General features: G+C 43.2%; 1 protein-coding gene across 1 annotated transcript in view; it reads right to left on the bottom strand.

Moving 5' to 3' along the window:
* PSMD1 (proteasome 26S subunit, non-ATPase 1) overlaps positions 1 to 8,889 on the bottom strand; it is a 96,416-nt gene extending 87,527 nt beyond the window's left edge. The window contains exons 1-5 of the mRNA XM_025935283.2: positions 8,714 to 8,889; positions 4,050 to 4,093; positions 3,351 to 3,424; positions 3,003 to 3,172; positions 817 to 1,022 (exon numbers count right to left, since the gene is read on the bottom strand). Of these exons, the coding sequence (XP_025791068.1) occupies positions 817 to 1,022; positions 3,003 to 3,172; positions 3,351 to 3,424; positions 4,050 to 4,093; positions 8,714 to 8,729 (510 nt within the window). The 5' untranslated portion in view covers positions 8,730 to 8,889. The remainder of the gene's footprint in view (positions 1 to 816; positions 1,023 to 3,002; positions 3,173 to 3,350; positions 3,425 to 4,049; positions 4,094 to 8,713) is intronic.
* Between the last annotated feature and the right edge of the window lie 5,842 nt (positions 8,890 to 14,731).

Here is a 14,731-nt window from a genome sequence, read left to right as displayed (position 1 = left end):
GAAGACAGATGTTAACTACCAAGTAACACAATGAGTTAATTCCTTTAATAGTAAACCCTATGAAAAAAAACACAAGGCTCCAAGAGATTAATAAAAGAATTGGAGCTAGTCTGCCGTAGGGGTTGAGGAGGTATGGGTGCTGGGCATCGATGGATCTGTAAAATAGTGACAGTTGAGCTAAACTCTGTATCTTGTACAGGAATAAAACAGGTAAAGAAAGGAAGGAACATTTTTGGCAGAGGCAGTATTTCTGGTAAGGAGAATGGGGCAGGGTACATCTAGGAACTGAAGTGAGGTTAAACTGGCTGGAGAACAGAGCCAGCTTATGGAGACAGGTGGTTAGGCAGGCCAAGTGGGCATAAAAATCAATGCCCACTTAACTCAGTCTTATACCTTCCTGACCACTTCCTTACACTAACTTACTACAAATGTTGTAATTACTGCAAAACACCCTCAAACAAGAATCTAGTGTGTAGTATTTAACCATAATAATATAATTACTGCAAAACACCCTCAAACAAGAATCTAGTGTGTAGTTTTAACCACATTTATTATTATGTGATATGAATGTGATACGAATTATGTGATACGAATTATGTGATACGAATGTGACAGGATAAAAGCAGGGATTTGATGACCACAAAACCTAGCCAAAGTTCATATATATATACATGAAAATAAAACATTTGGTTAAAAAGCATCTTATTATTTCTAAACTAGATTTTCTTTTCACTACCCTTGAGGTTTTTAGTTTTAACGACTTGCTTTGCTGATTCCCCATTAATAACAGTCTCTAAAATCACATCATCTACCTACCGACTCCAGTATAGTCTTCTCAAAGACGTCCAGTCTTCGTGTCTCCAGAGCAATGCCAATAGCTTGCTTATACTTGTGATCATCTAGACATCGCTGGAACATTTTATTTACAATTCCTTCTAATCTCTGGTCAATTGGTTTTTTTTCTCCTTCTGGCAAATCTGCATTTTCCACACATTGTTTGGTGTAGTGATCAATGCATTTTGCTATGAAGAAAATAAAATAACGAATCACCTTATAAACAGGACTGAACTACTAGAAAAGAGAAATGCCTACATTTATAATCATAAAAACTCATGGGATAACTATAGAGTAATAAGCAATTTTCAAAATTTATGGGATAACTATAGAGTAATAAGCAAATTTCAAAAATTTTAAATTCTAGAAGTTATATATTCAAATTAATATTGTTCCCTTCAAAAGTTATACTGGAGGGCTTACACACTAATTCCAGTAAGGCTGATGTCATTCACTATATTTCTACTTTGTTACTATATTTTAACCAAAATTATACTCTTCAACTTCACTGTGCTGCTTATTAGACAGAATTGGCTACAAGTGCTCTTTCACTTTCAAAAACAAATATTTGCTATCATTGAGGATATTAAAAAAGACCTACTGTAACAATTATCACAGAGCAATAAATTATTAGACTTCTTCACGTTAGTAAAACAGTAGAAACCATGTCTAAATCATCTCTTTAAAATAATGGTGGGGGCGCCTGGGTGGTTCAGTAGGTTAAGCGTCTGACTCTTGCTTGTGGCTCAGGTCATGATCTCACGGTTTGTGAACTGGAGCCCCATGTTGGGTTCTGCACTGGCAGGGTGAAGCCTGCTTGGGATTCTCTCTCCCTCTCTCTCTGCCCCTCCTCTACTCTCGCTTTCTCTCAAAATAAATAAAACTTAAAAACATGAACGCAGAATTCTAGTTACAACATCAGAGACGTTTGAAAGTATCCCTTTGGACCACCTTGTGCAGCACTTCCCAATTTCTGAGAAAGAATACCAAATCTCTCCTTTTAAGGGTTCAGGTGAATAATGCAGATCTCTTCTAAATCAGCAATTCAAAAAAATACCTACACCGCACACTCCTGAGAAAACACACCCTTGGGCTCTCTCTATAACTATGACTGAAAACTTGATATTCCTACACTTGCCGGGAGAGTATGCAGTCCTTTTTCCATCTATTAGATCAGTTTCCAATCGCTTTTTTAAAGTGACACATCTTTGAACAAAACCTTACATAGTTATAATTCAATTTACAAGATAGAGAGCCTAAAGCCTTGCCAGTATCCTACCCCCCCCCCCCACTTCAAAAATAAAGAAACAAATTAGAAAATGATGGTTTCTAGTAGAAACAGTATGGACTCTGAAGTGAGTAAGCCTCAGTTTTAAATTCTGACCCTCCTATTTAATAGCCCTGTGTCTTTATCATCTCGAAACCTGAGTTATAGTGCCTTCCTCACAGGGGAGCTGTGGAATAAACCACACCATGCAGAATGAGTGGCACAGTGCCTAGCACAATGAAGGCAGTCAATAATGGTTTCTGGTATTAGAAACAACTCTATAAATTGCTGTCATTTAATTTGTCACTCATAATAATCTGACTGAACTTTTTCATGCTACAGAATGCTCACTGGAGTAGCAATAACCATAATGTAAGATAACTATCTTTGTGTTGATTAGGCAGTTTCTGAATAATTTATCAGATTAATTCTTAAAATGTTTTGTGAGGTAGGCATCTTCATTATTACTGTTACTAATGTTACTGCTCATTATGTCAAAAGATAATAAAGCACAAAACTGGAAGGCAGATCTAAAAACTCAGCTTACATAAAATTATAAGATTATAAACTTCCAATTAAAATCAAATTTGGCAGGGTGGCTCAGTCAGTTAAGCATCCAACTTCTGGTTGTGGCTCAGGTCACAATCTGACAGTCTGTGAGATCAAGCCCTGCACAGAGCCTGCTTGGGATTCTCTCTTCCCCTCTGTCTCTCTGCCACTCCCCTGCCCCTGCTCTCCTTCTCTCTCAAAAACTAAATAAATAAACTTAAAAAAAAAAAAAAAAGATTAAGAATTAAATTTGGCAAGAGCAAGAAGTAATCGGAAAAAAAAAAAATGTTATGTGCACTACGGCAAGAGAGAAGCCAACAAGATAAAGCCTTACCAGATAGAGAATAATTACCTATAATAGTCTCCACGTATTCAGAGTTATCATTGACATTGAAGAGGTCACCGGCTCCAAGTGCATAATTCAGAGATTCCTCAAAAGCCCCAAGGTGATAAAATACTTTAGATGCCACTAAGGCTGCAAACTGCCGACTCCGGAAACCTTCATCTTCATACAAAACTTCTCTGAAAGAAATTTGGAAGTATGGGCAATCTTAAACTGTGGTTCTTCTCAAAAATCCCAAATCTAAATATGTTTAGTAGCAGCAAATTTCTAAAGGAATCAATAAGCCATATGATCCACATCCACAGAGATTAGTTGATCTACTTGAATCCAGTTTATAGAAATAAAATAATTTCTTACATTTTATCTACAGACTCAGAAATTTCTGCCCAGAAATCATTGACAACTGCATTCAATTTGTGTAGTGCAAATTCCTGTAGAAGATAAAACCAAAATTCAATTTTGAGAGAGACTTACAATTACATTTTCTTAAAAAAAAAAAAAAAATGTTTCCAATAAATCAGTGGCCAAATTCTCAGTCACATTTACTAAAATTTTTACTATGACAAACACAAAAATTAACTGACTTATGTTGTCCCTTAGGTCTACACATTTCCTTGGTTTTTAATCATAAAACATCAGACTAGCCATAGGTCATTCCTTACAAAGTTGGAATACAAAGTATATACAAAGTTGACTATAACTCTGGACATAAATGAATTCAGGTGTGTAGAGCCTCTTAACATACATTCCAAATTTCAATCAAATAAAAATAATTTAAAAATATGTGACACACGAGAATCAATTTTTTGTGCTTTCCTTTGATAAAGAAACAAGGGTGAAGGGAGTGTTCTGGTGGCATATTGAGAATTATTTACCTTAGCTTTGTTAAATGAACAACTGCTATTGCCAAAATACTGTCCTTTGGGGCTAGATTTGAATGGGTATAGACTGGGTAAGATGGCTATTTTAAATGATGGAAAATACACAAATATCACTATAGCCAAAGAGTTTCACAGCACTCCTATTAACCCCAGTTAATTTTTCTTCAACTCATACCTTAAGCTGTGGTTCTTCCTCATCCAGAAGAGAAATAATTCCAGCTATAAAACAAAAGGTTTATCGTGATAATGAAGTATATGCGAAGAAAGAAGCTACTGCTTATTCAAAAATATATCACAGTTGGAAAAAATAAGTATTTTTTGAGGACTGACTTCACTACAATAATTATTTTTCTTTATATCTATAAATGCGTATATTTTGAAGTTTAAGAATTATGTTATCAAATCCTTATGATACCATGACACCACATATATCACATTATTTGCCAAATTCAATAGTTTTCTAAGTGTAGTCCTTGCATCCACAGCATTAGCATTACCTGGGAACTTGTTAAAAATGCAATTCTTGGCCTCATTCCAGATCTACTAAATCAGAAAATGTGGGGGTGGGGTCCAGTTACAGGGCAACAAGTTTTCCTTGGGATACAGATAATGCAGTTTGATAATCACTGGCCTAGTTACTGATCAAGGGGAAACCTTCCCAGACAATTTGTTTGAGAACAAATTTATTCACACAAAATAAACCAACAGTTATAAAATTATTTACCAAAAAAAAAAAAAAGAGAGTAATCAACTCAACAGGGTAAAATACATCAATTATTTCAAGGCACCTCCTTGTTATCACAAGTAACCTAGAAGGTATGTGAAATGATGAGCAATTTGACTTGTTCTGAATTCTAAGTACCCAAGCACAGTGTTCCTCCTATGACCCTGAAGTGTTAACATGAACACTGGAGAGTAAAGGAAACAACTAACCTCTCCAAAAGAATACACCTTGAAATACAGTCAAAGGGATTATTAGAAAAAATATATGGGAAATTACTGTCCTTAGACCACAAAGAAACTGTCTCTCAGATACAGGTTTTCCATGTAGGTCTTTTTTTTTTTTTTAATTTTTTTTTTAACGTTTATTTATTTTTTTGGGACAGAGAGAGACAGAGCATGAACGGGGAAGGGGCAGAGAGAGAGGGAGACACAGAATCGGAAACAGGCTCCAGGCTCTGAGCCATCAGCCCAGAGCCCGACGCGGGGCTCGAACTCACGGACCGCGAGATCGTGACCTGGCTGAAGTCGGACGCTTAACCGACTGCGCCACCCAGGCGCCCCCCTTTTTTTTTTTTTTAAATTTTTTTTTAACGTTTATTTATTTTTTTGGGTCCATGTAGGTCTTAAAATCATTCTGGAACACTGAGTTCAAACTGTGAGTTGATTAAAGTTGATCAAGACAACTTTACTTAGGAGATGTCGCCATTTTTAATTGGTGTCAGTCTGCCAAATAACTCCAGCAGTCTTTAGACAGCCATACAGGAAAGGATACAAAATATAGCCAACAAAATCACACCATGGTGCTGGCTAGGTCATAATACTATTCTAAAAGCAAAAAGCAAATAGAAAGAACTTCTTGGTACTCCAGTTTGGTAGGACAAGTCCAGAACAGAGAGGCTAAACTGACAGAGTGGAGAGAAAACAAATTAAAAAATGTAATGGGTGGGATTTTGAACTAGTGACGTGGGTAGCTGATAGACAAGAATGCTTTAAATGTGGAACAGATCATGAACAACCGAACACTTCATCAACGTACTACAAATGCTACCCATTGCCCATCATCAATGATGTGTCTGAACTGCTTTTACCAAAAGAGATAATGAATTTTTTACACTCTCCTATTTGGTTTCACTTATGACTAGCTTGTTACATGGTTATCCTGGCTTAGAAATACAGCCTTTGTTCATGGAACACAACTAAATCAGATACTCTACACTCCATACACAAATCTTTGTCATCTTAAAAACAAAATAGAACGCTCCTTTGGACAGGGGAGGGGAAATACACAAGGCATGTGAAAAGTTTAGCACGCTAGAAAAGTCTCTCCTGCCCTAATAAAAAGTAAGCAGATACTATGTAACTTATCCAATCAGTTTATAGAAAACTTTGGATGTGATTCATAAATAGTGACGTATGTTCCAGTGGAAACAGCTTAAAAGTTGAAAGTGGCTGTCTCCAGGGATTAAGAAGAGGCAAGAGGAGTGGGAGGCTACTGTTTTAAAGCTTTGTAGCATAATTTCTCTTTCTGTGCCTATATTATGTTAAAAAAAAAAACAAAAACAATTTTCCATCTCTCTCCTGTAACCACCTATCTTTCTATCTCTCCACTGCCTTTCTCTGCCAAATGGTTTGAAAAACGTAACAATCCACATTCACCTCTTACTCATCACTGTGTTCTTAGTGCCTAGCAAGTGAGTAGAGAAATAAACAAATGAATGGATGAATCCACACCAGAACCATGAAGCTAGCCTGTTTAGCACCTGGGACAGATCCTAAGCCACTGTGAGCCAAAGGACAGGAAATAAGGTGACAAAAGGTTTGGAGCAGAAGCTAAGTAATTCAGTAAACATAACAAATGATAGTAACAAATACACACTCACCACAAATATAGCACATCACCACAGTCTCAGAGTAGGACCTCAAAGGCCTTTATTCTTACCACCAAAAGGCTTAAATTCTTCCCATTATATTCCCACCAAGCACTTTTTCAGCCTCCAAAACACTTTAGGGATTGATTTATTGATTTGATTAGCTGACTAATGATTTCTTCATTCAAGACATACTTGTGAACTTCTGCCATCTGCCTGACCGTGCTCGAAGAATTATGAAAACGACAAGTCTGTCGCCCAAAATTGTACCAGAGAGAAAGCTATCAGGCAAGTAAACAAAGTAATCACAGGACTGCGATGAAGGGAGGGGACAGCCAAGGCGAAGAGAGGCAGGCAGCACGTTTTAACAGAATGATCAGGAAAGACTAACATTCGAACCGAGACTAAAGACGGAGAAGTTAAGGGAAAACTCGAGGAAAAAGAGTCTAAAAAGAGGGAAGGGTCCTCAGGTAGGAGAGAAACTGACATACTCAAGGAACAGAAAGGCCGGTAAGATTCGGATGCAGTGAGTGGTGTAGGACAAGGCAGGTATCCAGCCAGGTAAGTCTTGGGTTACAAGACTGGATCTGGTTCTAAACACAGTGGAAATCACTGGAGATTTAAAGCCAGAAAGATGATATTGTGTGATTAAAGTTTGAAAAAAAAGGGGCGCCTGGGTGGCGCAGTCGGTTAAGCGTCCGACTTCCGCCAGGTCACGATCTCGCGGTCCGTGAGTTCGAGCCCCGCGTCGGGCTCTGGGCTGGTGGCTCGGAGCCTGGAGCCTGTTTCCGATTCTGTGTCTCCCTCTCTCTCTGCCCCTCCCCCGTTCATGCTCTGTCTCTCTCTGTCCCAAAAATAAATAAACGTTAAGAAAAAAAAATTTAAAGTTTGAAAAAAAATACCCTGACTACGACAAGGAGAACGGAATGTATGCAGGTAACAGTGGAAAAACCTAATCTTCAGGCTGTTACGGTAACCCAGGCAAAAGAAAAGGCGGTCTCCGGCAAAGAAGCAGTGGTAGTGGACGGATGTGAAGTAGAACGAGGCCTACGTTCACAAATGGCAAGAGACTTCATGCTGATTGTACCTTTAGAGAGCCGGGACTGGAAAAACTCTTCCCTATTCAACTCAATTTCATCTCATTTGTATTCTTTGGGGGCAAAAGTCTGATTCCAGGTGCAGGTGACGGCTCTTGAAGTCTTTGAGAGTAGCTATTACGTCCCTGGGGTCTCCACCAACTTCTTTAAGCAATCCTCACAAATGCATGGTTTTGAGCTCCTTACAAGGTATTCTGATCACCAGCCTAGCTCACAACAAAATGCTTGAGGGACAAGCGTAAATAAAACAGGAGGAGAAAAGGGTGTGTAAGCAGGCAAGCAAACAAGGAAGAAAGAAAGGAAGAAAGAAAGAAAGAGAAAGAAATGAGAAAAGAAAAGAAAAGAAAAGGAAAGAAAGAAAAAGAAAGAGACATCAAGGCTGTGGGCAGCTACACGCAGATCAATTTGTAGCAGGGGGCTCAAAAAATCGCCGCCAGACCTGTACAGCTTATCGCATTTCAAATGTCATTACCCGATTCTACATCTACAACGTTAAGCGTATGAAGCCTGCTCCGCACACCCGCGAATTCTTTGCTCAATGCAGAATGTTTACTGAGCACCTCGCCTCCAAACCACACAATGATTCGCAGCGTAATGCTGTCTCCGGGTGTTGTCTTCACCGCACACAAAAGTTGTCTGGGCGTTTTAACTGAATCCTCTTGGAATAGGCCCAGAAACCACCCGCCTCAATATAATTATCAGGAGGATGGGGCCAGAGCACTGGCAGGGAGGCCGCCTTACCGGCCGACCGCACAGGGGGACCGGCCCATCCTAAGCACCTGCGAGGAAGCCCTGGGATGGAGGAGACGGCCCCACAGGGCCGACTTCGGGAGGCGCAGAACTTAGAACCTCCACCGCCCCGGGGCCGGAGAAGGGCCCAGGTAGCTCCTCGGGACCGGGCACGGGGGTGTGACTGGGGAGGGATGCCCAGGCGGTCGAGCCGGCGCGACTCCCCCGAGCCCGAGGGGGACGCGGGGCCCTCAGAGAGGCCGGACCGGACTGCCAGCCCCCGGCCCGGGGGCTGGGCCGTGGGCAGCGAGGGGCCGCGCGGGCCGGCGCTCCGCCGGGAGGTGCCCAGTCACCGGCCCTGACTCAGCTAAAAGCCGGCGTGGCGGCTCCTCCCTTTCGGCGCCGGCTGCGGTCGCACTCACCAGCTGAGGTGATCATGGCTGCGTCCCGCACAGGCCTGCCCGCTCGCTCGCCGTCCCGGCCGCGCCGTGTATCTGTCAGCTCCGGGCCCGTCCACTCCGCCGCGCCTGCTCGCTCTCCCGGTGCGCTGCTCAGTCAGTAGCCTCCTCAGGCCGCCGGCTCGCTTCTCTTCCAGGACCCCGCCCGCTCCGGGGCTGCCCGCCTCCCCGCCTGCTGCTCGGCGCGAATTCTCCCCCGGCCTGCGGTTCTCTGCGCCCCGACCGCCGCCCTGGCCCTCGCTGAAGGGTGCAGGAGAGCTCCATGTTTTTCTTCAACCCTCCTCGAGGTTGGGCGCTCCCGCTGGGGCGCGGACACCACTGCGCACCTGCGATCAGGCTTCAGAATGGCCACCCCCAGAAAGAGGACCCCATCATCACCCGCCATTGCTCAGAGAAAGGGTGTTGCGGGCAGGTGCTCGCTGAGCTCGCAGCGCCACCTGCCGCCTGGGCGGTCTCTCTGCAGCATCCACCTCAGCCAAACCTTTGGCATCAGGGCAAAGAGCGTTTTCTTAGAGAAATGAGTTTCAAAAGTTTTTATTTTTTTGTTAAAAAACACTTTTTAATGTTTATTTATTTTTGAGAGAAGGAGAGAGAGAGACAAAGTGCAAGTGGGGTGGGGGCAGAGAGAGAAGGAGACACAGAATCCGAAGCCGGCTCCAGGCTCTGAGCTGTCAGAGCCTGTCGTGGGGCTCAAACTCACCAACCGTGAGCCGGGGTCGGATGCTTGCTTAACCGACTGAGCCACCGAGGCACCCCGAGTCTCAAAAGTTTTTAAAAAGCAGAACCCGTCTTCTAAAGAAATCCTCACAGAAATGCTTTATTGTCATAATGAATCCCTAAGTATTCACTGCTTTCGAATAAAATTAAACCATGAGAATTTTGTTTTACATTTAGAGTCATTAACACAGTACATTGTTTTATAGAAGTGTAGAAACATATACAGTGAAAATGTCCCAAAGGGGGGAAAAAAAAAAAGCTTTCCATTCTTGTTTCCACTTGCCTAATTCTTCTTTCCTCCAATAACAACAGGTTCTTGGTGTTTCATATACCTAATTTGAAATGGCAGTTGGGGTCCCTGTTTGCAGTCATACACCAGCTTCAATGGCCAATTTGCTTCAATAGCCAGTACTGAGAAAGCCTTGACAAAGGTTAGAGACAGATGGTGGCATTTTTAAGCCACTTGCCTTACATCATCAAGTTACTCATCGATTGGATAGCAGTTAGAAAAGATTATTTCTGAAAGAGAAAAATCAGGATTATTTCTGAGGCCTTGTGAAAGCAATGTAACCTACTGGCACAAAAATATTTTGCGGTGCAATTAAAATTTGCTTGATAACATGTTGGAGTGTATGTGTGAATTTTTTAAATTAGTATTATTAAGTTAAGCTTGTTAAAATATATCAAATATAACTATGAAACACTTTTGTAGACCCTATAGCTCAGGATGAAAGGCACTGCCCTGGGAAGTGTGCACAAAAAATAAACAGATGTCTGGGAGTATCATTTTACGGATGCATTTTGGCCAATCCCTCATATAAAGATGCTTGTATGCCCGAAACTTCTAGAGGAATCACAAATGTAACAGGTGATGTAAAGGAGTGAAGCAGTCTGAGTATAATATTAGATCAGCATGATGGTGAATGGCAACTAACAGTGTCAGGGAGGCAGGAGGGCGTGGTGATAACTGTACCAACACGAAGAATGAGTGTCCCATTGAAAGAGAGCGGGGGCTGAGTAGCCCAGCGTTGCTGTGCAAAATGTAGGGCTGCTGTTGTGAAAGCTTATGACTTTTTTAATTTTTTAAACGTTTATTTATTATTGAGAGACAGAGAGACACAGAGCGTGAGCAGGGGAGAGGTAGAGAGAAGGGAAGACATAGAATCTGAAGTAGGCTCCAGGCTCTGAGCTGTCAGCACAGAGCCCGACATGGGGCTCGAACTCATGAACTGTGAGATCATGACCTGAGCCGAAGTCAGTCACCCAACCAACTGAGTCGCCCAGGCGCCCCTGAAAGCTTATGACTTTTGCAAGAAAAGCCAGAAATCAGAATTTCATATGAAATATGACTTTTAAATGGTGATAACTTGGGGGCACTTGAGTGGCTCAGTCAGTTAAGTGTCCGAATCTCGGTTTCAGCCCAGGTCATGATCCCACTGTTTGTGGGATTGAGCCCACGTTGGACCCTGTGCTGACAGCATGGAGCCTGCTTGGGATTCTCTCTCTCTCTCTCTCTCTCTCTCTCTCTCTCTCTCTCCCTCTCTGCCCCTCCCCCGTTTATGTGTATGCTCTCTCTCTCCCTTTCAAAATAAATTCTTAAAAAATTGTTTTTTAGTTTAAAAAAATGGTGGTAACTTGGGTGAAATGGGTGAAGATAGTAGTCAAAAGGCACAAACTTCCAGTTATAACATAAATAGGTCTATTAACCTTAAACTAATGTATAATTGTGTGTCAACTATACTTCAATCTAAAAAGATGTCCTGGGGATGTTACAGTATGGTGACTATAGTTAAAGATATTGTATTGTATATATGAAAGTTTTTAGAGTTCTAAACACAAGAAAAAATTTATACTGATACCCTGCTGGATGGTAACTAAACTTATTGTGGTAATCATTTTCCAATGTATACACATACCCAGTCATTATGTTGTATACCTAAAACTAACCACAATGTTACGTTATATCTCAATAAAAAAATAAATGTTGGCAACTAATTCAAAATGTTTTAAAACAAGAGGAGGGGTGCCTGGGTGGCTCAGTCAAGTTGAGTGCCCAACTCTTAATTTTGGCTCAGGTCATGATCTCACAGTGGTGAGATCCAGCTCCACGTGGGGCTCTGCACTGCGGTATGAAGCCTGCTTAAGATTCTCCCTCTCCCTCTGGCCCCACCCATCTCTCATAAAAAAAAAAACAAACAAACAAACCCAAAAACAAAAACAAAAAAAAAAAACAAACAAAACAAACGAGGAGGCCAGTCACCATCCCTGCTCTTCAAAGAGAAGAAATTCCCTGTGGGAGGACAATCATGTCTCTGGTGTACTTGCAGCTGCCACAACCTCATCTGAGCCCTGTGGGAACCCTGTGAGGGGCTCCCTCTCTTCCTGGGGATTCTGCTTTTCCACCTGGATGGCTGTTCCAGGCCTTTGGTTTCTTCCTCTCCATTCAATTGTGCATTCTTTACTCAGGACGATCTTTTCAAAACTCAACTCTGACCACTGCCTCTATTCCTTGAAACCCTCAGTCCTCATCCTGAGCTCTATTCTTATGCTTTGTTCTTCTGAGTTTCTTTCTGTCCATAGCCTTTGTCTCATTCCGCATTCTCCCTGTGAGAGATCAATGCCTCCCATTGCTATACACTAAAATAGATCCCTGCATGCCTGTCCTCTCTCTCGAGCACCAGACCCACACACGCACCATACATCTCTGCTAGATAATCCTTAACTCAACAACCTCAAAGCTCCATTCTTGTCTCCTGCCTTGATCTCAGTGTGGTGAAGGGCACCCAACAGCTACCGTAGCGGAGCCCTGGGGCGTGCACTTGACTGTTCACTGCCCCTCACCTGGTCTGTACCCGATCTGGTCAGTCTAATGTCTCTCACATTAGTGCAGCTCCATTTCCCAACGGTCTTGGCTGCCCCTTTTCTTTCCTGGCTGCAACAGCTTCCAACAGCTTTGACTTCCTGCTTACCTTCTCATGATTCCCCAGTCCATTCTTCCCAGCCAGCCCAGAGCACAATCAAAAACAAGGAAGACAAGGACTCTCTCCCCCAAGACCTTCACCCAACCCTGCTTACCCTCAATCTTTATGTCCCAGAGTGGCCATGCCGCCATGCACCTCGTCTCTGACCTTAGTACTTGCTCTTCCCTCTGTCTTCCTCTCCCTCTCCCCCTCAGCTAACAAGCAGCTCCTCCTCTGGGTAGGCCTTCTTGACCACTCCACTATGTGCCCTCTTACAGACTTTACCCCACACAGTTAGTATCCTGTCTCCTTGCCCATGTTCCAACTGGACCAGGACCTTCTCAAGGGAACAAGCTACATCTTATTCATCTCAGTATCACCTATAGTAACTAGCACAGTGTTAGGCACACAGTAGGTGCTCAATAAATGTTTGTTGAATGAATGGATGAACGCAGGGTCAGTTATTTATTGGCACAATGCTAGAACTCACACCTATGTCTCTCAAACCCTTGCCCTCTGCAAGATTTTTTTTTAAAGTTAATTTATTTATTTTGAGAGAGAGAGTGAGAGAGAGAGGGGAGGAGCAGTGAGAAAGGGAGAGAGAGAGAGAGAGAGAGAGAGAGAGAGAGAGAGAGAGAGAGAGAATCCCAAGCAGGCTCTGTGCTGCCAGTGCATAACTGGGCACAGGGCTCAAACCCACGAACCATGAGATCGTGACCAGAGCAGAAATCAAGAGTCTGATGCTTAACCAACTGAGCCACCCAGGCTCCCATCCCTCTCCAAGATTTGAAAATGAGATATATTTATCTTCAAAGAAGTTTGAGGACATACCAAAATCACAGAAATAATTCTTAGCCAGTGCTCTGTTCATAAACAACTATCTCCCTCCAAATTTAGGAGCTACACAAAAGTTCTCAGAGCCCAGACAAGGTCATCTGTGGGCTCACACGGGTATCGGCCTGGCCGGGGTCTCTGTCAGGATGAAGGGAAGAAACCAGTGGGCCCACCTCAAAAAGGGTTCAGTACCACGCTCTGCCTGGAGCCACTCCCTGATCGGCGCGGCGCCCTCTAGAGGCCACAGTGCTCCCCGGAAGGCAGAAAACTCCGCTACGTGCGAGACCCTGTGGCCACCCACATCCCCCGCTCCCTGCCACCCCGGCGCCCCACCTCCAGGCATTTGAATCCTGGGTCTTAGGAGGGCTCATTCCTGCCAAGAATCGAGCCTGATTGCTTTTTGAGCAGAAGCGTGATGAGTTGATTAGGGCAGGCGTCGGAGCCAGGAACAGCAGGATCAAATCTCCGATATTTTGCCGCTTAGCGGCGCTGTGGCGGTGGGGTCACTCGATCCCAGGCATAAAGGGGGCGGGTCCACCTGCCTGGCGGGGCCACTCGTCCGGGGTGGGGGGTGCTCTAGTCAAGGGTTTGGCATAGAGCAGCGTTCAATGAACCTCAGATCTTATGTCACAGGGCCTGGCGGAGAGGCTGCTGACTGCTTCACGTACAGCACGCCTGCCACGTGCTTTTAGAGGGAAGGCATTTGTTCTCGGGAGTAGAAGCGTGAAACGCAGCGGGTGACGTGGGCCTCCGGTGGGCGGGTGCTTGGTGGGAGGGAAAGGCCTGGATGGGGCCAGAATCGCCCTGGGTGGACCGAGGCCCAGAGACCTGCAAAGCCATCTGAGATGCTGAAATCTCTCCACCCTAGGCATGGTCTCCATGAGGACAACTCCTTGCTGGGAGTCGGGGGGGGGGGGGGGGAACCCCACAGTGAACCCCCAAGACAGGTCTCCACCTTTCCAGTGTTCTCTAGACTCTTGCTTTCACATCCGGTGGCCACTAGCGACAGGTGATATTGAGCCCTGGATATGTGGCTGTTCAATCCAGGAACTGATTTTTAAATTAAATTTTTATTTCATTGAAACTTAAAGACTGGCACCCAATTCAGTTATGGGAAACTTCTAAGTATGTTTGGAACAATATCAAGTACTTTGAACAAAAATTTAGTGTCTGAATTGAGCTTGAAGTGTAAAATTCTCACAGAATTTCAAAGATGCCAAATGTCTCAAAATCTTTTTATATTTAAGTTGAAATAATATTATTTTGGATATATGGGGCTAAATAAGATATATTATTTAAATTAATTTCATTGCTTTGTCAATTATTTTTCTTTCCTTTTTTTAAAGTTTATTTATTTTGAGAGAGAGTGAGAGAGAGAGTGCTCATGAGCAAGGGAGGAGCAGAGAGAGGGGGAGAAAATCCCAAGCAGGCTCCACGATCAGTGCAGAGCCCGATGTGGGGCTTGACCTCA

Source organism: Puma concolor, chromosome C1 (assembly GCF_028749965.1).
Source record: "Puma concolor isolate L17-30 chromosome C1, mPumCon1.1.hap2, whole genome shotgun sequence".
Lineage (NCBI taxonomy): Eukaryota > Metazoa > Chordata > Mammalia > Carnivora > Felidae > Puma > Puma concolor.
Note: the sequence above shows the minus strand (reverse complement) of the source record. Positions and strands in the feature narration are given on the sequence as shown.